Source organism: Malaya genurostris, chromosome 3 (genome assembly GCF_030247185.1).
Source record: "Malaya genurostris strain Urasoe2022 chromosome 3, Malgen_1.1, whole genome shotgun sequence".
NCBI lineage: Eukaryota > Metazoa > Arthropoda > Insecta > Diptera > Culicidae > Malaya > Malaya genurostris.
The window spans coordinates 61,039,004-61,064,498 of record NC_080572.1 but is presented as its reverse complement, the minus strand read 5'-3'; the positions used below and the strand labels follow the sequence as shown (position 1 = coordinate 61,064,498).

The window sequence follows — 25,495 nt, the reverse complement described above, 5'->3', positions numbered from 1 at the left end:
TTGTAACGCTAATTGATTGTATCTGATGATGTTTGCAATACCGTCAATCCCACCAACCATGGGAGGGAGAAATCTCAAGCTTATTGAAGGAATATTAAATCAATAAAACTAAGACTCGACGAACTCCCCACAGCAAAGTAGTTTCATATTATTGTGTTTCCATGCCAAACCTGGACACCGACAGACTCTTGAATTTGTTTACAGTTCGTATGGTAGAACCGAGAATCGTTTGATCAATAATTCTCAATAGAAACCTGTTAGTCAAAACATACTGTTGATGGAATCGTTGAATCATTGTCCCAGTTCATTTGGGTTTGATTTTTGGGCACAGTCGAAATTCCTACCTTATTTCTTGGTCATTCCGATCTAATCATCATAAATTCATGTGTCATTTTTTATTCGCAAGTTACATTACACAGCCAGCCATCATCAGAACTACTGTGTCTGGCAGGTTTTTTTTCTGCTCGAGAGTATATTAATCGAAATGAGCAGTCAACTTCTACACGATAATCATAGATGGATGGGCCAACAAAAACGTGACCACGCCATCGATTTTTTTTCATATTCCTTCATTATGCGCTTGGGGCAAGGCCGAAAGGACGTTTAACGGTTGACGATGCTGGAGGGTTTGTTTTTTTTCTAGTAGAATATGTCTGTGGGTAAATGATTATCATCGACTGTGGATCTCTGGAAATATAAAATATGTAAACTTTTGCAAGTAAAATTATTTCATATTAAAACTTTTATCTGTTGTATGATGATTCCAAAACCTATTTCATCGAGTAGACATAGCAATGGATATAAGAACAATTATTTATTTTAAATTCAAAACCGCTAAAAAAATATTTTTTCGTACCTAAACATCGCACTTATCCAGCTTTAGATGTAATAGCGGTGACAAGCGATGTGTTCGATATCAGTTTTACTACTTCTAATGAATAACAACTATTCCACATTTTCGCAAACTTTACAGCGTAAATTGCTGATCAAATAATCAACATTGATACAATGACCCATATCAAGACTTTCAATACAAGATATCGTGATGTTGATAACAAATAAACGGTAGTTAATTGAACTAAAGCAATTCAAGTATAACATCAGTTTTACTAGAAGAATATGTGCATGACAATACTTCCGCAAAATGTTGAGATTAAAATTAAAAGGTCACGTGATCCAGAATATTACCACGAAATTCAAAGATTCTCTACTGTTTTTTTATTAAAAGAACAATTATTACCTGAGTGGTAATCGATTTCCGATTCAGATCGACACTGTTTCCTGAGTTTGCTGCCGATTATCCATTCGACATTCATTGAACGATTTGAACAATCAATAATCACAGCTGCTGAGAGTAGGAACACTTCTTGTCTTGAACTACTTCGTAACCTGACTTGACAAGCAGTTTTTTGTTGTTGTTTCAACACTCACTTTGTTTTACTCAAAAACCTGTATAGCATCAAGTCATTGGAAGTGCAATCAAATTGTTCCGAAGACTTTACCTGTTATCTCGTTCGTCGTAATTATTGGCGCATATATAGCTTTTCTCTTCTGTTCATACTTCTCACGTTCGCAATTATTTAGCAGCAGTTGAGTAAGATAAACTTGTTTATTTGATTCATTTGTATGATTACTCAGAACGCGTAAAGATCGATCAAATTCACACGAATTTTAATTGATCACAGTAAAACACAGGACAACCGACGACGATAATCGCCCAAAACATGGCACCCTTTCGTAATCAAAGGTATGTGTTATTTTTGACGTTACCAAAGCAACGTGAACGACAGTACTAACTGTTCAGCTGGTGAACGCGATGAGGAATTGAGCCTCATTTCCACCCTTTTTCTCACCAAGTGTAATTCAAGTGGGAACCTGCTAGCGCACAACAGCCACCGCCAACGCTTTTCCCTAAACGGAAGCAATGCAATGGGGCCGGTTTTGAATGTTCTTTCCACACAAACACTTCCACTGCCTCCTACAGGCGCGAGTGCCAATCGAAAGGAGAAACTACTTTTGTTTACCCTGTTTTACCTTATTGATTCTTTTCGCGAACTTCAAATACAACTTCGGTTGACACAAGAACTGGTGGTGGAGCTCCTGGGCACACTTTGATCGCAAGTTGATAAACAACAAGTATCTATACCATACCGTTGCAACTAATGCACTGTTCTGCTCACGTCAGATTTGCAACGAAACCACTGATTACTAAGGAGGCTGTGTACGAAGTGCTCCAAGCGTAGTTGACCGTTGGAACGCTATTAAGAGTCGTGCGATTCGTTACAGCAGGTAAAGGTAAGTGTAGGTTAGTAAACTCGTGAGATCGCTACGGCTGGAGCGCGAATCAATCTCAATTTTATCCTCCCCTGTGCACGTTTATACGGCTCATTGATCACACACGAGGGCGACTGAAATCAGCAAACGATTGTCATCGTCAGAATAAAGGGTTACTTATTGCAAACATTGTATTGTATATCAAGATATAAAATCGGCATTGCAATGAATTGTAGGTGCAATGGTATTGTCGTTTTGGCACCGGAGAGCCTAGCCTCCAACACAACGCCAAGAGTTGTTTCCACTTATAACTATCGAAAAGTTCAAACAACAGATATCCGGAGTAAAAGAAATTTATCCCAAAAAGTGTAGTTAATATTCAAATACACATATAATACAAATCCCGATCGCATTGACGTTTGTGCGGACGAATCAATATCATATATTATTTAGTCTGTACACCAGTTTAAGTTTTTTAGCAGTTGGAACATTTATGTTGGATTATTATTGCCATCTCGCGGTTCATCAGAAACCGCTAAGCAAACGTAAACCAAATCTTTTGGCATTAAAAATGCCTTACTTTTCACTATACGGGGCCGGGATCAATTTAAAGTTACAAAAATAGCCCCGTAATCTTTTTGTGTCATAATTTTTACCGTTAATAACTCAGTCATTTGTTTATGGATTGATATAATTTAACAACCCATCGATTCGGAAACTTTTAACTTAAACTTATGCGGTAACGTCGTTTAAGTATTTCAATTGCATACCATTGAAAAATTGGTTTTGAATTGACCTATGTTTTCACAAGCCAATGACAGACGCAGTGAATGATGTCAAACTTTTGTCCGATTTACGCAGTATGAACTATAGCACAAAAGGGAATCTATATATGCCCGAATACATTTCTGCTTTAGTTTACCCATGGCTGCCTGCGAGATGAGTGGACGACAAAACTGAAAGTTACATTCATTCGCTCAATGGATTGTTGCTTTTGTATGTGTGCGGTATGTTGATACCGTATTCACTGGTATTGAATACAAGTTAGCTGTTTATCTTGATTCTCCAGTAACCAATTTAGAACTATCGGTGATAGATTTTTCGAACCTAATTTGAAGCGCTTGTATCTCTGTGATTTGTTGATGGATTTTTCTCATTTAACTTGATTTGAAAAAGTTAAAAAATGTTTTAATTTGTTAACGGGTAGTGTGCATACTGAAATCTCCATTTACATACGAACAACACGGTAGAGATTCAGTATAAAGTTGTGTTATGATGATAATCATAGGTACTTCTTTTTCATTAAATGTGGCTAAACACAATGAACTATCTCTCAGCATAATCCCTCAGACCCGATTATTGAACCAAACAATAATCGTGTAACCTAATTGAATAGTTAGAAATTGATTTAGTCTTAAAAAGCGTAATATTTTGGTCTAATCTTGTTTCCAAGAATCTCATAGAAGATTTCCAGATTAAGTGTCACAAAAACAATGCAATGCAATGCAAATCTCTATGCAGTATCAATTTGAACAAGCTGTTGTCCCACCAGGAAACGTTTCAAAAGATTCGGAACTTTGTACAAATAAGTTGCACAGACTCACATATATAAAATAATCAGATGCAATAAAATGTAGTATTAGAATTAAACTCAATATAAGCTGATCTGCGATTTTGCATGTATAATTTGAATCCTCACTAAACTCGGGTCACTGCCAGTTTCAGTTAAATTATCATTTACATCAAACAACGCATGAACAAGTGTCTTATCACTACGTGCGTTGTAACTATGACAATGTTCGTTCATGTATTAATTAAATCAAGTTACAATATAAAAAATTAAGGAATTTTGTTGCGTATGCATTGGTTCCTTAATATGCAAAAGTGAAAATCAAAATATGTTCTGCGGACTGTGTCACATATTTTCTACCTTGTATTGTTGCCTTTCTATTTTCAGACACTTTCCGAAGATTATGAACGCTTTTTAACGAAGGATCATTAAAATTACACTATTACTGAGTTTATTGGTTGACGGTTATTCACATTTTTCACATTCACATATATAAAATCTTTTTTAATCGCTGTTCATAAAATGATTAAGTTTGTACGTTCTCTGTCTTGAAAATTATTATGATATAAAATCGTTTCATTTGTCCACATTTATATCTTGAGGTTGTTCGTATCCAAAATTGATCTTCTAATGGCGTTTTTCATTGAAAAACACTGGTGGCGTGGATTGCTCTGGTTTTGCACTTTCGAGCAGAAATCGCAATGAAACACCAATCCACGCCACCAGTGTTTTTCAATGAAAAACGGCATAAGTAACTTTGAAATCATCATAATCATACCTTCAATTAAAAGGATATTTTCGTAAAATTTTCAAATGTTAAAATTTGTTGAAGGCATCAAAATGGAGTAGAATCAATTGTTCGCAAAAAATCTAAACATTAAAGTAAAGTAAGTTTGTAATTTGTCACTGTTTAGTGCATCCACCATCATCTTTATTTTTGTGTTTATTACGGATACCTTAGAATTATTTCATTTTTAATGTAATCGTGTTCCAGTTTCATTTCTATTATAAATCTTCCATATGAAACTTCCAGCTGATGAATTTGCTCTAACGACTTGCTGGGGATACGTTTGTGTTAGTTTCAGTTATATTATATACCACCCATATGAAGCTTGAAGCTGCTGAATGTGCTCTAATACTTTGGGGAAAAACTGCTCCAGCTAAAATTGTTATATTTTGATTCAATATTTTGCTACTCCATTATTTTTAGATACCTTTTCTTCTTGTAGGATAGAAAATCGAAAGGCACAAATTAAAGGCAATTGCGTATCTGTTACCAAAGACACCACATTAACAAGATATCCAGCTCTCACATTTCCCGAACAAATGATTGGCAACATCCTTTTTTGCGAGTATGGCGCCCTCAGCCGTGCCCGCATCGAATCTCGTACATAGAAGTAGGGGAGAGAAATGTCAAACACGTGCGCGCGAAAATAGCAGCACTGCGCACCCATACAATTGACATGATATGTTGAATGTGATGCCGTGCGATGGCGTTGCTGAACTGAAGATTGATTTCGTTCCAAGCTGACAGGGTCTGCTGTTACGCAAAGCTGTCCTTAATATGAAGTTCGGTAACCCCCAGACAACATCTAACAGTTCGGCTGAAAAGTTCGTATCGTTTAATAGAAACACACATTTTTTTGCCAAAATTCGTTTTTATTATTCAACATAATTGCCATCAGAGGCGATACAGCGATTATAGCGATCTTCCAACTTTTCGATACCATTTTTGTAGTACGATTTGTCCTTTGCCTCAAAATAGGCCTCAGTTTCAGCGATTACCTCTTCATTGCTTCTAAATTTTTTACCAGCGAGCATTCTCTGGAGGTCTGAGAACAGGAAAAAGTCACTGGGGGCCAAATCTGGAGAATACGGTGGATGAGGGAGCAATTCGAAGCCCAATTCGTTCAATTTCAGCATGGTTTTTCGTTGTTGTTTTTGATTGATTGTGAGCTCACGCGGCACCCATTTTGCACAAAGCTTTCTCATATCCAAATATTCGTGATTAATATGTCCAACACGTTCCTTTGATATCTTTAGGGTGTCAGCTATCTCGATCAACTTCACTTTACGGTCATTGAAAATCATTTTGTGGATTTTTTTCACGTTTTCATCGGTAACAGCCTCTTTTGGACGTCCACTGCGTTCATCGTCTTCGGTGCTCATATGACCAGTACGAAATTTTGCAAACCACTTACGAATTGTTGCTTCGCCCGGTGCAGAGTCTGGATAACACTCATCAAGCCATTTTTCTGGTATCAGCGGCACTTTTTTTCATCAAAAAGTAGTGTTTCATCAACACACGAAATTCCTTTTTTTCCATTTTTTTCACAATAACAAAAGTAGCTTCACTCAAAATGCAATATCTCACAAACTAATAATCAGACAGCTGTCAAATTTATACACGTATCTTTTGAAGGTTGGTACTAACTGAAAATGGTATGGATTTAATTCTAGTGGCGCCCTCTCATAGAAACGATACGAACTTTTCAGCCGATCTGTTATTCTATTCATGAGCAAAAGACGTTACTCCGAAATCCAATACTAACCCACGATTTTTCAATGATGAATGAACAGGGAAGTCATCTCCATCTTAAGGCAATGTGATAGAAACAGGTGGGGCAGAGCATGAGGTATGCTGCTGTTGGTGACCGAAACAAAAACAATCTAGTCTTCGAAATGAATGACGTCATATATGAAAAACAGATTTGTGCTTGACGAATATAGCACAATAGATTGCGTGAGTTCGTGGTTTTCCCGTACTAGAAACTGATGAAATGCATTTAATTTGTGATCGGATATTGAAAGTTGAAATCTATGGCTAGCACCAAAAAGCATTCAAAAGCGCGTAGTATTGAATTAAAAATTTCTAGTAAGACTTTTTACCAAGAATCGAAACTGAACATGACGGCAAAGTTTTCAAATGAATTTGTGAATTTCATTTTGTATTAGTGAATTTTTCTTTCCTCCAACATTTTGCGCATGAGCCTTATTATAATATTTATTCTTTTAGAAACATAGGTGTGCAAAATCTTATCAGGAGTGTAAGGAAATTGTTTTTTTTTAAATGTTCAAAAATTCGCTTCTAGGATTTCTAAACCCAATGAATTCAGGAACACCACATTTGATGTTATGTAGATAGTTGAAAATAACTATACATTTTATTGGTTACATCCATCAATTACTGAGAAGGTTGAAGTAGTCTCCCGAAAGAAAGTTCCTTCATATAGGTTTCGTTACTAGCTACTTCTTTAGAATTTTTGAGAACTTCTTCCGTTCGTTTTGCGATTGTTGGAAAATCATTCATAAGGCTACGAGTAATGTAACCAGATACATATTCGGCCCCATCTTCTTCCTCGAGCGATCGTTCTTTTTGGCATGTAACTCCAAAATTCTTCCTCATCGAAAGCTTCAGAGCCACCGATTGATTCGACCTTTGAATCTTTCTTCTAAGCATTGATATCCTTCCTTAGCTCTCCTATTTTATGTTGTTTCAGGGAAAACTTACAACATTCTGAACAGAAAATAAAACTTCTTGAAGTAATGAAAACGAAACGTTTCCCTCATCTCTAAGATCGATCGCTTCACACAGGATATACACTCCATTTATCTCGTTTTCAAAAATCGTTTCAGATTTTTCATACGTGCCTTGAGATATGCTACTGGCCGCATACCCTGCACTCTGTAGAGATACAAGATCAGTTTGTTCACTATATTCTTGAATCAATTGGAATACACGTTCCGATCGAGCTTCAGATTCGAACCGCTTAGTTCGATCTGTTCTCTTGCTCTCCGAAAAATTAGGTATCGTTAGAATCGCTGAGAAATCATTAAACATTATCTTTCATTTAGTATAAGTGCGTAAAGCAAAAATCAATTTCATTCACCAGTTGATTTTAGCTTTTTTCGAGCACCTTCTATGAATATACAAAGGAGTAAAGGAGTAAACAAATACTTTCTTGGCTTTCTTGATTCCGCTGAAGTGTAACCATTTGTTCTTAATTCCTTTTTTCCTGACAATTGGTGGAAACTAACTGATAAACCATTTTTTCGTACTTCGCAAAAGCTTAAACCACAACCTTTAACAGTACAAGACGGCATTTTTTTAATAATTTGTCTGACGAACAACAAACGGAATGACGTATCGAATCAGAGTGTTCTTTGATTTCTCGAATTCGTTGAGCGTTAGATTAGTTTGACAAATACTAAAGGGTCTTCATTTCTTCATTTCCCCATCTTTTTCTATAATATTGATCTTAAAGTACATTGCAAACTAGTTTATAATAGTGACTAAATTAAACGACAGTTTCGGTTAGTGTAATCCTTTATTTTTCATTCTTAGCCCTATCAATACGCGCATGTTTACAAATTAGTGTTCGTTCGTTTATATCCTGTTGCACTTTATTGCTGCAAAGAACCATTCAATTTTGAATACCACACAAGTAACTATATTGTTTTTGAAAACATGTTTATTGGAAACTGACAAAGCAAATATAAGAAACTAAAACAACTCAGCGGTTAAATGCGTTATCTTCAACTAAATAATTGACTATTAGTTAGTGAATAATCGGAAATTAGTGGTGTTAAACGATGCCGTGCGTTTGCTAAAATATTTATACTATAAAAATAAAATTTATCGATATTATTGCTATTGATTTGATGGAAAAGGAAACAAGTTTCCTTTCTCTGTAAAAAAATACAGTACACTGTAATAACACAAGAGAAGAAAATCTTACAATTACGATAGTCTAAAACTTCCGTTCCGTTTAAGTAACTTTTGAGTGCTCATCGTTTCCCACTCATCCGTTGATGAGATCTCCGTAGTACGCGGTCAGGGCAATCAGCTTCCGATCGAGGAAACTCTGCTCGATTTCCACCGCATTGTTCGGCCCGGCCAGCATTGTTAGTTGCTGTGTGTTGGAATTTCGTGGCAGATAGATGGCAATATTATGACTCACCTGACGAGCCTTACTCATCATCTCCGATGCTGGCACAGGAATCAAAGAGCTTTCCAGATCGTAAACTTCTTCCTTCAAATAACTTGGCCCTCCCCACGGAGGTGACAGAAATACAACGTCCGCTCGAAGTTGATCCGCCAGCTGCAGAAAGTCACCTATTATGAACTCGATGCGATCAGCAACACCATAAACCATGGCATTGTGCTTGGCCATTTCGATCTTCTTCGGATCGATATCAATCGCTATCACCTTGTTGCAAGTGAATGCAAACTGAATGGTGTTTCCACCGCAACCACAAAACGCATCTACGATTAGGTCCGATCGACAGCGTTCGGCCGTGTGCGAGGCCACCTTTTCTGGGGTGACGGAGAACCAACTCTCACGATCCAATTTAATTCCGACATCGAACAGGGAAAATAGCGAAAACCGCTTATACCAATATTTGAGCAATGATTTATCGTTGGCGATCTCCGGTGGCAGACTGGCCACGAATTTGGGTTTGCGTTTCTTTTTTTTCTCTTTTTTGGTAGGGCCCTGCAATAAAAATGTTGGTTTTCAGATTGAAATAGGATTACTGCAAGCTAATTTTAGTAGTGAATATCCAAATGACAAATGTGAAGTTTAAATGATTAAATCAAATAGAAATGATCTGCAAATTGCTTATGAAAAGCACAAATAATTTTACTCACCGGAATAATATCAACCTCTCCGATTACCTCTGCAGATGTCGGAATCTCCTCAGCTTTGTGCTCATCTTCATTTGGATTCTCCTCATCTTGAGACTCTTTTCCTTGTAATTGATTATATTCCAGTATCGTGCTGGATCTAACGCTGGACGAAACACTGCGCGGAGGAACGGTGGCACTACGATCTTCGTCGTCCGATGATGTGTGCATTAGAGCTTCTTGTGCGGGTGCTTCGTCCTTTTCCGATCCTAGTAGTTCGTTCCCATCATCATCGAAGTATGTATGCTTAGGCTTATGGTGTTTCATCTTCAGCACCCTATTGTGCAGTCTTATGTGTTTTTTTCGGTACACAACCTCACCAGTAATGTTGATAATTGTCGAACTGGTTTTTGGTTGCTCGTTATCACTTCCTAGATCTAGAGCCCGTGGGATAGGATCGGAGAAAGCATAGCCCATCAATTCGAAAGCAGCCTTCAGTCGATCGTTTGGTGTTTCTTCGGTGTCACTTTCATGACTACGTTTCAGGTTGACCGGACGGTCGTCCGGTGGATCATTCTCATCGTCTTCACTATTTGCACGAGCGGATAATTTTTTGCCGGATTTACCGAAAGTCGTTGGCAAACCGTAGGCCTCCAATGCACTGGTAATATCTTCTACAATGTGATCGCATGATGATTGCTGTTTTTCCTGTTTTTGGTTGGAACCTGTATCTGTTTCAGTCGACTTTTGTTTATCACAATCACCATCAACGGGAACGATTTTTGGTTGCTCTTTCTCGATAGAAGCAGAAAGCTCAAGTTTCAATTGGGCAACCATTTCCGGAAGCTGATCACTGCCGGTTGCCCTGGAAGACCAAGAATCGATTATAGATAATAATTTAACATCGGTGTAATAAATGTATGAATTAATAGTGATTGAGTAAACGTTGTGCATACTTATTTCATACTAAGGCTTTGTTTTCCACTACTTATGGCTTTCATCAGTGATCGAGTATGTATGTATAGGTAGAATGTGACTAGTATAGCTTAATCATATTTCCCATTATTATATTATCATTTCCACTACCCACCGAGTAAAACTATTTCAACGTTCTATGTTTAACCTTTTTTCAGTGATTTTTAAACATAAAATAAAGAGTCATGGATATTTTGAACTTTACCGACCACCCTGGTTGCCACTCGGTTACTGGTCGGGATCAGCTGAACTTGTACAAAGAATTTCTAGATGATTCGTTCTGGGATTGACAAATCATCTTTCAATGTACATCTTCTGGTATCGCCGGAATTGAAAGATCATTAACGGCGCCCACCAGGTCCGAAAATAGAACGGGTAAATAAAGGGCTGTTACTCCACACCATATATGCGGACTGCTCGAGTCACGGGAGGAAGATATTTGTATCATAAAATATTTTAATGCTATCGCGAAACAAAAATGGACTTCCAAAAACTTACCAAATTAAAAAATATAGTAGAAACGAGTGGAAATGATTTATCCAAGCCGGTTGATTCATAGGTCACTAGACAAAGGTTAACAGAATTCGCTCGCAAATGCAAAACTCGGCAGGTTCGGTTTTTGACCATATGTTGACCGAATCATATCGCCTTTGTTACCTTCGAGAGCTGCAAACGACCTTGAACATCGTCCAAAATCTGCACACCTCATCGTCACACCTGGATAAGGCTCATGCGCAAAATGTTGGAGGAAACAAAAATTCACAAATACAAAATGAAATTCACAAATTCATTTGAAAAGTTTGCCGTCATGTAAAAAGTCTTGCTAGAAATTTTTAATTTAATACTACACGCTTTTGAATGCTTTTTGGTGCTAGCCAACTTTCAATACCCGATCACAAATTATTTGCATTTCATCAGTTTCTAGTACGGGAAAACCACGAACTCACGCAATCTATTGTGCTATATTCGTCAAGCACAAATCTGTTTTTCATGTATGACGTAATTCCTTTCAAAGACTAGATTGTTTTTTGTTTTTTTTTTCGGTCACCAACAGTAGCATACCTGATGCTCTGCCCCACCTGTTCCTGTTGGCGGTTCAATGCACAGGGTGCTGGTATATAACAAGCCAGTGGTCGTATGTTCGAGCCCCGACCTCCAAGGATTCTTAGTGTCAGTAGAATCGTAGTAATAGCTATGCAATGATCTGTCTGTTGAAACAGAAAGGCCAAATTCCACAAAAGAAATGTAATGCCAAAACACGTTGTTTAATGATAATTTTATGCGTGTTCACGTCATTTAGTTCATTCCCTTCCCCTAATATTTAAGTTATTTCTCTGTTTGGTAACCAAATTTAAACCGGCACTGAATCTTTGTTTGACAAAGTATGAAGGACACACAATAACGATTTTTGCAACAATGCTCCATAAGACAAGTGCCGGTCCACAGAGAGAGAGATGATTACCCCTATTCTGTACGCCGATCGATTCCAAGTATTCCGATCGAATGAAATTCAATTTTCATTCTGCATTCCATTCGAGTTGGGTATGAACTCGAATATCATTCGTTCGAGTTGTTATATTTTCGAACAATACTCGTACTTGTGTACGTATTACTTCTGTTCGGTTTAGAATCGCTCTAATTTGTTTATACAAGTCTGACAGTTTCGTTTACTAAGAAATGAATAATATAAATAATATAGAACGTGTAAGTAGTGTTGACAGCTTTGATGGTTAGTGTTCGAAATTTCAAGTGTTCCCGAACGAGAGTCGATCGAATCATACAAGTCGAACGGAATAAAGAATGCAAAATTCGAACTCGAACGAAAGTGTAGATTCGTTCGTATCACAAATCCATTGGATTGCAGAATCGGGGTGAATAAGTACTCACCAGTTCCTATTTCAGGCCTCCCCGTGTGTTACTGATAACATTTAGTCAACAGCACGACGTCGACTGGATGTTATTCCATCCTGCGTTAGTGGTATAATATTTAGAAAACAGTGGTCGATCGAACGATGACCTCGGAACACGATTTACTCTGTATTCGAAATGGGTAATCGAAATTCGATTGAGTTAGCACCACCCTGAATTTTGTACTAAAGTTATTTGCTTGTGTAAACCGTACCGTATTTCAAGCAGAAATCTTTGGGATTTTCTGAGCAATACAGACAGCTCTCATCAACAAGGTATCTTTGTTAAACGAATTTGTTTCTGCTCGGACAACCAAGCAGCTTGAAAAACGTCTATTTAGTGATCACTTGCACTTGTCGAACTCAAATCAATTCACTCAATTTCGCTAGCGTCTAGTACTGGGTTGTTGGAACCAGTTAGGAAATCATATCAATAGCTAATTAATGTAATGTAATTGAAAGGAAACAAATTCTTAGTGTATAACAAACATATTCCAATAAAAAGGCTTCAAAGTTAACAAAATCAGTACATACTTATGAAATCCACTCGATCCACTACTGCTGTTGCGTTTTCGTTTGTATAGCTTCGATCGCAGCCCTCCGACGTTCTGCTGCTCAACTCGGTCAACCATGAAAGTATTATAATGCTTGGCATACAGCTCCTGGAAATGCTTCTGCCACAATATCTGCCAGTACTGTTCCCCATCCATAGCAGCTTCGTCATCTTGAATTGCATCTGCTGCAGCGGCGAGAGTGGCCAATTTCGAAGCTTGTCCACCACTGCCTCCTACAAGATACTCTGTTTCCAACATATCGGAACTATTGGAACTATTGGATGAATTCTGCTCGCTAATGCTTGTCTCGCTTAAATTAGAAGACTCAGAGCTGACTTTGGAGCTGCAAAAATCGTAGCTAGAAATTGTCATTCTTGTCACATTCGTCATCGAGTCGGTTGTACCGATGGTCAAAGGAATGCTTGAAGTGACCGAATCACACCGAGGACTCAACAATGCATCATTTTCACCGGATGCGGATCGATGAGACGTCCACATTTCGCCGCTGATAGTGTTCATAGGATTCCAAGTTTCACTACGATTGAAATGGTGTGGTGAACAAGTCGATACCACGATCTCCATGGTCGCTTTTGGATCAGTCGAATCGGCATCCATAGTGTCGAATGAAAAGTGTTTCGAGGCATTATAAGTAGTGTCCGGAGTTGTTCCACTCTTGGAATGTGATGAGTTTTCATTTGTTTCGTGCTGGCAAGCCTCTTCCATATATTCCGGATTGATATAATCGCTGTATTTCTCGATCCACGAAGCCCATATAATTGATTCACCATGCTTACTCCAAAAAGTTTCCCACGCTTCTTGCAGATCTTCACGTCCAAACACCTCCGGAAGACTATTGTTACGCTCTCCGTGAATATTCGAAACAGTCTTTGCGTCATCTCTCAGTACCTCTTTAATCTCACTAAAGAAATCATCCTTAGAACCACCTTTACGTTCAAAATTTTTCTCCGATAGATCCGCTCCACTATCACTAGAATGTAATCCATGCTGGGCCATAACAGATCCGTGCAAAATGTGCTCATGTTCATCGGTGCTGCAGTAATTGGTGTCCGAATGGGAAGCGCTTGCACTAAAGTAACAGCTAGCCTCACTTCCTGTTCCATCTCTCTCCCATTTAGCTACCCCTCTCCCGAAACTAAGTTGCTTCCGCACTGGTTCCTCGCTAAACACGTCATCCTCGATCTCTTCACTAGCATCGACAGTACTTCCAGGCGGTTGTTTCACAATTTCTTCTTTAGGAGCATCCGTCAAAGTCTGCTGCTGTTGTTGATCAAATCCGGATGCTTCAGACATACCTAAACAACAAGCAACTTTAGTATATAACAAATCTTAATATCAACTGAACTTACTTGGTTCTCCCCGTTCCAGGGTCGACACATAGACATCATAGTAGTTTCGAATGAACACACGGCTGCATAAGCAGTAGGTGCAGTTCTTCTTTTCCCTTTCTCTTCCCTGGCCTGTATTTGATGGGGGCGAAACTTGCGTACTGGGAAAAGATAAATAAATTTCCGCCAGAGGTTCCCAGTGGGCTTCGCTGGAGCTCATTTTGTCATTGTTCTTGCAAACACGAATGGCTGCTGAAACTACGTTATCTACGCGTCGATTCCGGATGTTGGCACACAGTCCCTCGTAAATGCAACTGCCGAAGAGTTAATTGTTAAATATTGAACACAATCGAGTAAAATAATTAAAATGCAAAGTTAGAAACAGTTTTTTCACTAATTTACCTAACATGGGAGGAGACATCAAAACAGTGGAGACATTTTTTACAAGAGGATTAACGATGGTTAATTGTGACAGCTAATGTCTTGTTCACCTGGGTTTGGCTATTACACCGTTTATTAGATACACCATATATAGTATTAGGTTTTTTACCGTCACTGCTAACCAGTGATGCCATTTATACAGGTTTATCTGTATTATACAGATTTTTACATGCGCATACAGATTAAATACAGTGTACAGATTTTATACAGATTTCCCAAGTTTAATACAGATTTGTACAGATACCACAAAAAGAAGCAAGAAATAATGAAATTTTTCCATCTGAGCTATCTATTAGTGTTTGATTGCACACAATAAAATTGAAATCTTTCGTGTAGCTATTTGATGATGAACACTGAAATACATTTTTATTGTAATTTTGAACCAATTTGAACAGATGTTCAAGGAAGTCATGGCATCATGAAATTTTTTTCAGACAGAAATTGTATGACCTGACTTGAATTGAATTTTAAAGTCAATATTTTCAAACGAAAAAAGGATTATGGAATTACAATTCAATTGTGGTTGATAACAAAAACTATTAAATTCCGTCGTGGAATGTTCTTGTGGATGCGTCAATTACGGACAAGTATATGAAGGAATGTTCATTGAATCTACCATTCTATAACAACAATCTATTGGTATAACATCTTTAAAAATCATTTTATTGTAGAGATCTCGTTTCATTAGTAACTACAGATAAATACAGATTTTTATTCAAAGCAATACAGATTTTCTATGAAAATATCTGGCATCTCTGCTGCTAACCTCAATCGGATGAACACATTTTGACAGTTCAGCAGTACTGTTTGTAAACAGAAATTTCTTTTGTTTGTTTATTGACAAATTGGATCAGACCATTTACGGTCCGTATCGCCTAACTAAAGTTTTAAAACATTTGTTCACGATTGAATACGGTTCGTTTTTAATATTTATTAAATAAAAGTGACTAGTTGCAAAGTGTAAAGATGATGACCTAATTAGGTTTTTTATCGTGACGACACAAATGAACAAGTATTCATCCTTGACAGTTCAGCGGTACTGTTTACAAACAAGCTTAAACAAAAATCGAAGAGCACATCTAAAACAATCATCTTCACATTTTGCAATTAGTCACTTTTATTTAATAAATATCAAAAACAAACCGTATTCAATCGTGAACAAATGTTTTAAAACATTATTTAGGCGATACGGACCGTAAATGGTCTGATCCAATTTGTCAATAAACAAACAAAAGAAATTTCAGTTTACAAACAGTACTGCTGAACTGTCAAAATGTGTTCATCCGATTGAGGTTAGCAGTGACGGTAAAAAACCTAATATGCCGTTCCGTTCATACAAAGATAAACTCAACACGCTCATTCAATGTTACTCTCAAGTGAGCAATTTGTACTCACTTTTGCTTATTTAATTCAAATGTCAGAAAGTGAGTAATATTGATTTAGAAGATTGAGTAACTTCTACTCAGTTTTTAAATTGACAACTAGTTTTACTCACAGTGTTTTGAAAATGTTGTGTGAAAATTTGTCGGAGACGGAACCAGATTATCGAAATGCTTACTATACACCTCAAAGCAATTCACGCAGGTAGAAGACGGTAAGAAAGTGTTCAGTCATATAGCAAGTATTTTATTTATATTTTCTATTCAAGAATATATCAGCATTTCTACGAATGCTGTACAAAATGCCAGTACGTGGGCAACGTAGGAAAGCAGACGGATCATTTCCTATGACCGATGAACAGGTAGCGGCTTCCTTCATTCGTTGGATGGAAGTGAGTCAGTATTTGTTTAAAGCAAAGAATTCCTTATTAGAATTCTTTATTCATTTCGAATGATGTTGAATAATATTTACTCACTCGAGCTGATTTTCCTATTTGTAGCACTAAGTAAATGTTACTCAGAATTTGACAAATGACATATTGACTCAAAAGTGAGTACACAAGCTTTACTCACTATAGAGTAGTTCCACTTTTAACGAAAGTGAGTGAAATTGTACTCACTTTAGAGTAACATTGAACGAGCGTGAAGATTACAATTAGATTTTTTATCGTGGCGTCACAAATGAACAAAAATTCATCCTTGACCGTTCAGCGTACTGTTTGCAAACAAGCTTGAATAAAATCGAGGAATATATCTCAAACAATCATCTTTACACTTCACAACTATCCACTTTTATTTAATGAATCTTTGAAACTAACAGTATCGAATCGTTAACAAAGGTTTTTAAACTCTATTTAGGCGATATGGATCGTGAACGGTCTCATCCGTTTGTCAACAGACAAACAAAAAATAGTCTGTTTACAATCAGTACCGCTGAACTGTCAAAATGTGTTCATCCGATTGAGGTTAGCAGTGACGGTAAACCGTCACTCAGCGTTGCCAGGTCATTTTTTCCAAAAATCTGTGTTCGCACAAAAATCTATTTGTACCATATCGGTATTCGGTATCAGAATCCCGTCAGCATAAGGTTACGGAAATGTCACCAAAGCTCATTTAGGTGAGCAAAAAAAAGGTCTCTTAGCTGTCGTGTCCAAATTATGGAATAACCAATATCACGTCGTGCCTTCGTGAAAGTAGTCCAAAGAATTACGCAACTCTCCGATTCCCGCTCAGACGATCGAAATCTAACTCTCTTCTTTTTTTCTCTCTCTTTTTTCCCCCTTTTGTGGTGAAACGCATCGAGTCCAATTTTACATTTTTTAGCACATTATTTGGGATTTTTCATAGATATAACCTTTTTAGAGCCTCTGTTAACGTTTTCTCATAAGATATAAGCAGTTCCACAGTAAACATTTTTTAAAATAGATATTTCTTCGTACGATGTATCATACGCTATAGGACATAACGGATTAAATAAGAATTGTACTGTAACTAAGTATATGAAAAACCATAGAGTATTCCATCTTGAGTTTATCTTTGGTTCGTACGCTGATGAAATTCGACACGTTAGACTTGATTTCTATCTGGTTTATAGTATTTCTTAGGACTGCTAATAGCTAACCTCGAAACCTCCAGACTATCCCGCAAGATGTTGAAGTTAGAAACGAGTTACATGGCACACATGTTCACTAATGCATTCCCTACATCATTGCTTGGTAAATCGACCCAGGCGTGTGAGCGTGTGTAAATAACATAAGGAATAAAATTCTTTTATCATTATTAATTACTTCAATACTCTAGCCAATTGATTGATTCACAACTAGATCTATGGGTTACAATACATTTTATTGTATCTTGACAAGATTTTTTTCATTTCCAACGATTCAATAGCGGCCCTTACACGATCATTAAAAGTGTCATTACTAAGTAATAATACTTCTGCTCAAACGCTCGTCATTACTGCATTACTATACATCATTACTTTTTAGCATTACACGTTCATTATTAATGATGAGTATTTGTAACTACTCCAGCAATAGCAATAGCAATATTTTTATTTTCGTTTAGCTGAAAATAAATTTGATTTGCCATTGAAACGTTAAGGTTAATGAAATATTAACAATTTAAATCTACACTTTGTCATTTTTTCACGTATAGTTCTAAAGATATTCAGCACTTCCACACAAAAAATAAGAAGAGAGAAATAATGTTGGTAATGATGGAAAATCCGGAATTCCATCATTACTCGTGTCATTACTGAACTCGTAGACCTTACACGATCATTAAAAGTGTCATTACTTTTTAGTAATGACACTTTTAATGATCGTGTAAGGGCCGCTAATATATTGTTTCTACGATTCTACAATTGAATTTATTGTACATTGGTATAAAAATAGAAGATTTTATGTTTCATATAACATAAAAAAGCTTCTCTAATGTGAAATTATATTCGCCTACCCCTTGAAGTGTAAAATAAATTGCACCGTTTTCACCACTCAAAAAGATGTGAGCAGTGATTTTTATACAAACGAGGCAGGGAGGCCACTTTTGCAGATTTGATAGATATTCAAATATTTCTACAAAGTGTTGCAATGTTTATTTTTTCACTTAACAGATAATTTCGAATACTAGTACATTCTCCAATATTAAAAAAAAAGATTTTCGTGGACCACTATATTTGATCTAGAAATCCATTGATAATAACACATTCATTAAAATAGGTCACATACGAGTTCCTAAAATTCGACCTGGCACCACTTTATACACCATTTACTCTGAATTTCATTCCTCCTAAAGGAGATAGTTGCATTTGTGCGAACGAAACAAGAAACGCGTAATATTTGTCATTAATAATTCATTTCCAGTGAAAACAATAATAAACTGTGTTAGGAATCTGATATACTATTCTTGCAATATACAATTTGAACATTGATATCAAATTTCAAAAGTTTCGTAAAACTATCTGCTGTCCTCGCAAACGGGAGGTAAATTTCTAGAATTCAGTTAATTGATCGAAAATGACTTGCATTTTTCTTTTTACTTTGTGTGCATTTTCAGAACTCCCCTTGAATAGCTCTGCACGAACATATTTACAAAAGCAGTCATCAATATGCCTCAGGAAATCAAACGGGAACGAAAAAGTACCCAGGTAAGCATATTTATTCAGTACCGTCGTAACACAGATACGGGGTTTGCATTGTGTTCCTGAATGTCCTTGAAGAAGTGCAATATTTGGGGTAAACTTATCATGGTCACTTCACTGTGTTACACTGTCATTTACTATTGCAAGTTGATCAGTGGCGATAGAATAAAGTTTCCCTCTCTATTCTTGTAGTCGATGATGTCTTCAAAAAGAAGTCACTGGAATGAAGTAATTATTTGCCAGTTAGAGTCAAGATACAGAAATACATCGCAGTGTTCGTTTGTATCATTATAGGTTCCTTTATCGCCGTGCCCAATTCCGGATATTAGTGATGACGAACTGGTATCGATTTCCGTGCGAGATCTAAACCGCACACTGAAGCTGCGAGGCCTCACGCGAGACGAGATCGTTCGTATGAAACAACGCAGAAGGACTCTCAAAAACCGGGGTTATGCGGCTAGTTGCAGAATCAAGCGAATCGAACAGAAAGACGAGCTTGAAACGGAAAAATCACAAGAGTGGCGTGATATGGAAGATATGCACGAGAATAATCTCAAGCTGAAGGATGAAGTGGAAACTATGCGCAGTAAATATGAAGCACTGCGAAAGTTTGCTATTAGCAACAAAATTCCGCTTCCACCGGAATTAGATGTTTTGTAAATTGTATGCAGATGAAAGGATTTATATGATTCCATTCAATGTAACGATATAAATTATGGTGATTTATTTTTTTTTTCTTTGCTCTGTCATTAGATGACTGGCTACGGCCACAATGGGCCCATCTCGCCAGATGGTGATTTAGTGTTGTTCGTTTTTTTTTGTAGATATATAAAATATTCTCACAGCCATACTTCTTATTTACGCTGTTTCTGTATTTTGAATTTCTAAGAATAATAAATAATACTTTTGATATGTTTATGATTTATTGTTTTAAATTGGGAGTCCCATTGATTATTTAATTCCTCTATACAGGGCCTCGAAGGTTCTGGTCAAATTGAATCATAACCGATTATCAAAATTTTCTCAACTGATTTTAATTACGGCGGAAACTGAAAAATACTGGTTTCGTGCAACGCTCTGGTTTTACACTTTCAGCAGAAACACAATCTTCCAGTTACATGTTTAGTTCGGTATGATTTCCGAATCAAAGAATATCGATAGCCCAGAACTCAGAACATCGAATTTTGTAACGACTTAAAATACATATTGTTCCTAATTAAGCACTACTCGTTTCGAAAATACTCAATATATACGAGTTTGAAAGAATATCGGAAACAATCATTTTGTTTCTGAAATGACTTCCAATGTTGTTTTCTGATATCTAACAGTCTAATTCAGTTTAGAAATACTCATATTTAACCATTTTCAAAGCATATCGATAAACCGAAAGTCGCCATCGGTTTATAGCAGCGCGGTGGCAACAATAAGGCGCTCCAGCTAGTGCTATCGTAACCAACATCTCAGTCCTTTGGGGCCATCAAAGCTAGCAAGTCAGTGAGAGCAAAGTAAACAAAATGAAGTAAAATACAACACTTCATTGATTGTGAAAGTCAGTATTACAATTTGGCAGCGCACGTTTCATAACGATATCACATTTATAATCAAACATAAAAAAATCATCTTTCACAGCTAAATATCACAGATATTCAGCAACAACGAACTTATATACTTCTTCGTTGTTTTCTTCTTTGCGGAAAAGATGATGGTCACGAAAACATGGCGGCCTAGCAGGGACTTGGTTTATAGCATCTATTCTCAAACTCACCGAATATACCGTTTTTGAAAACAAAAAAAATAAGTTCACTAAAATTTCACACTGAAAGGTTTTGACTATTTCGTTTAGTACTAAATTAATAGTAACAGACAGATACTAGTATTTCGAATGCTATTTGCACTCATCATCAGTGTATAAGTGAAGAAGTCTTTTTGAAGAAAATTTTCTGTACTGTTTCTTTTATACACCCTCATTCTTGTTTACGGCCGTATGCGATACGTTCGAAATTATATCAAATTCGTATTCCCGTTTACGTTCGAATCAATCACTATTTTAAACATCGGACATGCATAAAAACAACGCTCATCCAACTTTAAACTATCAGTTCTTGAAATTTTTATGTCATTTGTAGAAAGTTCATGATCTCTGATAGGAAGATTCCAAGCATCAAGGAAAGGACGAATGCTACATAATAAATAAATGTCGTACTCAGGACCAATTTTATTCAAGTCGTAAATGAAAATTTCAAATTAAACTTCCTGCAAAGTAAAAAAAGCAGTCCGATCAGTACTATCTGCGAAAAATATGTTGCATTTTTCTTGCAATTTTATCATGTTTTCGATAGCCTACATATATATTACATTGGTAAAATCATGCATTTAATATACAATAAAGCATGTTAACCCATGGCGTTTTTTTTATGAAGTACTGAATAGATGTAAAATTGATGCGTAAAAACTTTGAACCTCACATATATTCATAGGGCTCCCCAGAAAAAAAAAACAGCATTTTACTATACTGCTATGCTTTCTAAATGTTTTATGCAAAACACAAATTTATGATTTGAATACAAATCAACTTTAGATTCGAAAATAATTTTGTTAGAAATCGGTTAAACTTTTTTCAATGTGTTCGAACGGTTGATTTTTTTTTTTTTTTTTTTTTTTTTTTTTTTTTTTAATTGATATTGTCATGTTTATTTAAAATTAAAGATTTACAATTCTAATTTCAAATTGAATTCTAAAGCTGAGATATTCACATCATTTTCACTTTGATTAATAAAATTTATATATGCTACAAATAATTTCAGAACTATTGCTTTCATGTTTCTCGACACTCCTTCCAGTGTTGGTTTGATCAGTGTAGAAAACGAGAATCTTCTCCAGCCCCTACATAGTCTTGTATACACTCTTTGAAGTGTTGTCCATGCTGCCGCTACTCGCCGACATTCGCAGTATTTATGTTGTATTGTTTCCACAGCTACATTACAATGAAGACAGCTTTCTCCATCTACTCGTCGCATGTTGAAAAGCAGATGTCGATGAGGGATTTTTCTGTTGACGATTAGGTATATATCGCTCCGTTGCTGTGATGATAGTTCATGTGTGCGGTGAATGTTGTTCCATATCCGTCGCCAATCAACTTCTGGGTTTTCTCGTTCTACTTTCGGTTCATCAGTGCTATTTATGAAAAGTTTGTGTATACTATCGGTGGATGAATTTTGCTGAATTTCTAAGGGTAGGTTTTGCAGTTGCTGTTGAATCAGTTTGAGACAGGGGCAGTCGGCAGGTGAAGTGTTTGGTCGAGATATGTTTTCTAGAAAAGATTTGTAAAACGGCATACAATCGATCTCTTTTAGATGACGATTAATCAAAAGCGATTTGCATTTGAACACCGGAAGCTGAAGTTTTAGCCCGCCTTGGTTACGATCACGAGCGAGCTGCTGCATTGGTATCCTGGCTATGTATCCTCGCCACAGGAATGTGCCCATGATTGAGGTTATCTTAGCTATGTGCGCATTTGACGGATGTAGGGTGGACGCAAGATACCAAATTCGGGATGTACCGAACGTATTCAGTAATGCTACTTTTTGTAGTAGTGTAAGAGTTCGCATCGAATGTAACCACAGGAGTTGTGTAAGTTTTTTCACCGCGTCATCCCAGTTAAGTTTAGTCATCAGTCGGATCGAATTGGCGTACGTCACACCCAGTACCTTTACCGTATTCTCTGTCCGTAGCCATGGTACGGCCAGACATCTTCCATCAATAAGCCCTACATCAATAGATGCTGTTTTCGCGAGGTTGAGTACTGCTCCAGACACTTGAGAGAAACGTGTAAACACATTGCGTATTCTCTCGATTTTTTCCACACTAGTAGCAATGACAGTAATATCATCGGCATAAGCTACAATTAGATCAGTTCCACAGATACGTTCGAGTTGCAGTAGTAGTGGGGCAATGTAGAGCGAGAAACATAGAGACGACAGGGGGTTTCCTTGGGCGACAGATCGTTGTATTGGGAAGGGTACCGAAATATGTCCGTTTACTATTAGCCGACACGACGTCAATTCAGCTAAACGTTCGAGTAATGCTACTAATCTTGGGTTGATACCGAGTGAGCACATGTTACCGAATAGGAATTTTCGGTTCACCCGATCGAACGCGTGGTCTAAGTCGAACGAGATTAATTTGGCTCTCTGTTTACGAACGATCAGCTGTGCGATTCGGTCTTTCAATGAGAGAGTAGCTTGAAAAATGTTACCGTCTGAATTGGAGCATTTTTGTACACTTCCCAAAATCCGATGAGAGTTTACTATTCGTTCTAGTCTTGTTTTGAGAATACGGCACAGGAGCTTATAGTCATAATTTATAAGAGATATCGGTCTATATGAGTATGCGTAGTTACCTGTCTTTTTTTTCTTGACGAGCACTATGACACTGTCCACGAATTCGGCCGTGAAGTTTGCTTGTAAAACCTCGTTCATCACGAGATTGAGTTCTCTATGTATCACATTAAACGTTCGCAAGTAAAACTCTCTCGGTAGTCCGTCGGAACCTGGAGATTTTTTCGGGGCGCTCGTTTTAATTGCTGCTAAAATTTCTGCCGTCGTTATCTCTCTCATGCTAACATTGTTCGCTTCATCGTTTTCAGGTATCACCCTGTTGCTAACGAAGTCTGTGTCACGATCGTTTGGTGTTTCGTCCGTTGCGTACATTTTTCGGAAGTATTCCAACATGTGCTGCTCGATGTCTTCGGAGCGTTCTAGCATATTATCGTTCTCAGTCTGCAGTTTCGTGATGATCGTTCTTTTTTTTCTTCTCTCACCTAATTGGAATGTAGACATCGGTTCTCCTGCAATGTACGTTTCGTTGTTGCGGACGAACATGTGAGTGAATTTCCGCTGATGCACCAACATTTGTGCTTTAAGCTGGTTGATCGTTTTTAACATACTCGGATTTTGGTAGTAACAATCGTACGCTCTGCGAAGTTGATTGTATAATCGCTGGTGTTCACGATGAAAGTCGTCAAACGCCAGCTTCGATAACCATCGAAAAAATGATTTTATTTTTGGCTTGGCGATTTTTAGCCACCATTCTGTCCATGATTGGAAATTCCGACGTTGGCGAGTCCAGTACTGCCATTTGATTTTGAATTCGTCAATGTTTTCAGTCGTCAGAAGGTGTGGGCGGAGAGACCAATAGCCGCGACCAGGTTCTCTCCCGAGATGAGGGAGACATATTCTCACCGTGACAGCCTTGTGGTTCGTGAACGAGCACACGTGAGTATTTGCGTTCCTCAGATGGTTAAGAAGACTCGGGCTGATGTAAAAACGATCGAGCCTTGAAGACGAGTTGTGTGTTACGTATGTGTAACCGGGTACTTGTGGACATAGCTTTACCCACACATCATGTAGCTGCATCTGTTGTATGGTAGCTTGCAGAGCGGGACTCGTGTTGCTACCAGTTGCGTCACATTGCCGAAGTACGCAGTTAAAATCTCCTGCCAGGATCACGTGCTCAGTCGGGTGCCGAAGGTAGTATGCTAGTGTGTTGTTGTAAAACCTTTCTCGTTCAGCTCTCATAGCCGTACCAGATGGGGCGTATATATTGCACAAGGTTGTGTTATTTATACGCAGCGATGTGAGGCGACTGTCGAGGCTTTTTTCAACGTTGGAGAACTGAATGTGTTCTTTTAAGGCAATAGCTGTCCCTCTTTTCGCGTGGTCAACATTGCATATTACATTATAACCAGGTAGCGAGAGTTGCTCGTTTTCAACCTCCTGTAGGAAAACAATGTCGATATCCAACGTTCGTAGAAAACTATGAAGTGCGTTTAGTTTGGTGGGATTGGTTATTGTGTTTATGTTTATAGTTGCGACGTTGTAACTGTTGTTCTCCATCACAGTGCTATATCATCTTCAGGCGATTCGTCGCCATCGTCTTGCCGTGGTTTTTTTCCTGGTGGACGACGGAGAGAGCGTCGGCTACCAGTGGAGGTCGTTGATCGATCTGTGTCATTACCATCATTTTTGATATCATTGGGTGCTGGTCTGCGTTGTGAGTCTCCAGAACTAATTGGTAGTGCTTGGAGGCTGGGGGACTTAAATGTTATATCGTCAGATTTGTATCTCCGAGAGGAGTCAGTCACCGTTTGTTTTTGGTTTTTTTGTGATTTTGCAGTGTGCGTGTCAGATTTCGGTACTACTTCGTTCACTTGCTTCGGCTGAGTTTCCGAAGTGACGGAAATCGGTAACTTCGTAACTGTCGGGTTGTTGTTGACTTGTTTC

General features: G+C 37.5%; 4 protein-coding genes across 6 annotated transcripts in view; 1 reads left to right on the top strand and 3 right to left on the bottom strand.

Annotated features, from left to right (window-relative positions):
- Positions 1–2,235, bottom strand: part of LOC131438789 (putative mediator of RNA polymerase II transcription subunit 26) — a 173,002-nt gene extending 170,767 nt beyond the window's left edge. Inside the window, exon 1 of one of the 2 annotated variants that reach the window (XM_058609060.1) lies at positions 1,241–2,235. Coding sequence is in view for 1 of the 2 variants with exons in the window: in XM_058609064.1 (XP_058465047.1) it covers positions 1,241–1,316 (76 nt within the window). In the remaining variant the exon portion in view is untranslated. The remainder of the gene's footprint in view (positions 1–1,240) is intronic. The other variant, XM_058609064.1, reaches the window with a different exon arrangement.
- A 5,918-nt stretch (positions 2,236–8,153) lies between these two features.
- On the bottom strand, positions 8,154–14,739 carry LOC131435988 (uncharacterized). The gene is made up of 5 exons (XM_058604319.1): positions 14,655–14,739; positions 14,274–14,566; positions 12,887–14,219; positions 9,495–10,335; positions 8,154–9,339 (listed from the first exon to the last, which is right to left on the bottom strand). Exons 2-5 carry the CDS (start codon positions 14,470–14,472, stop codon positions 8,647–8,649), a joined length of 3,066 nt encoding a protein of 1,021 aa, XP_058460302.1. The 5' UTR covers positions 14,473–14,566; positions 14,655–14,739; the 3' UTR covers positions 8,154–8,646.
- A 4,100-nt stretch (positions 14,740–18,839) lies between these two features.
- LOC131438370 (transcription factor MafK) lies at positions 18,840–20,132 on the top strand. Of its 2 annotated transcripts, XM_058608368.1 has the most exons (4): positions 18,841–19,056; positions 19,130–19,220; positions 19,407–19,442; positions 19,509–20,132. In XM_058608368.1, exons 2-4 carry the CDS (start codon positions 19,182–19,184, stop codon positions 19,872–19,874), a joined length of 441 nt encoding a protein of 146 aa, XP_058464351.1. In that variant the 5' UTR covers positions 18,841–19,056; positions 19,130–19,181; the 3' UTR covers positions 19,875–20,132. The 2 variants fall into 2 exon arrangements, with proteins under 2 accessions (XP_058464352.1, XP_058464351.1); XM_058608369.1 differs by lacking the exon at positions 19,407–19,442 and having other exon boundaries at positions 18,840–19,056.
- A 3,397-nt stretch (positions 20,133–23,529) lies between these two features.
- Positions 23,530–25,108, bottom strand: LOC131433815 (uncharacterized). Its single transcript, XM_058600418.1, has 2 exons — positions 23,614–25,108; positions 23,530–23,534 (listed from the first exon to the last, which is right to left on the bottom strand). The coding sequence occupies exons 1-2, from the start codon at positions 25,106–25,108 to the stop codon at positions 23,530–23,532; spliced, it is 1,500 nt and encodes a 499-aa protein (XP_058456401.1).
- Between the last annotated feature and the right edge of the window lie 387 nt (positions 25,109–25,495).

Excerpts from the sequence above, each read along its gene's own strand:
- LOC131435988 (XM_058604319.1), bottom strand. The coding sequence starts at position 14,472 with ATGAGCTCCAGCGAAGCCCACTGGGAACCTCTGGCGGAAATTTATTTA. Across the intron at positions 14,220-14,273 it reads CCTGGAACGGGGAGAACCAA|GTATGTCTGAAGCATCCGGA; the intron begins GTAAGTTCAGTT and ends CTTGTTGTTTAG. Across the intron at positions 9,340-9,494 it reads GAGAGGTTGATATTATTCCG|GGCCCTACCAAAAAAGAGAA; the intron begins GTGAGTAAAATT and ends TTTTTATTGCAG.
- LOC131438370 (XM_058608368.1), top strand. The coding sequence starts at position 19,182 with ATGCCTCAGGAAATCAAACGGGAACGAAAAAGTACCCAG. Across the intron at positions 19,221-19,406 it reads GGGAACGAAAAAGTACCCAG|TCGATGATGTCTTCAAAAAG; the intron begins GTAAGCATATTT and ends CTATTCTTGTAG. Across the intron at positions 19,443-19,508 it reads AAAGAAGTCACTGGAATGAA|GTTCCTTTATCGCCGTGCCC; the intron begins GTAATTATTTGC and ends GTATCATTATAG.
- LOC131433815 (XM_058600418.1), bottom strand. The coding sequence starts at position 25,108 with ATGGAGAACAACAGTTACAACGTCGCAACTATAAACATAAACACAATA.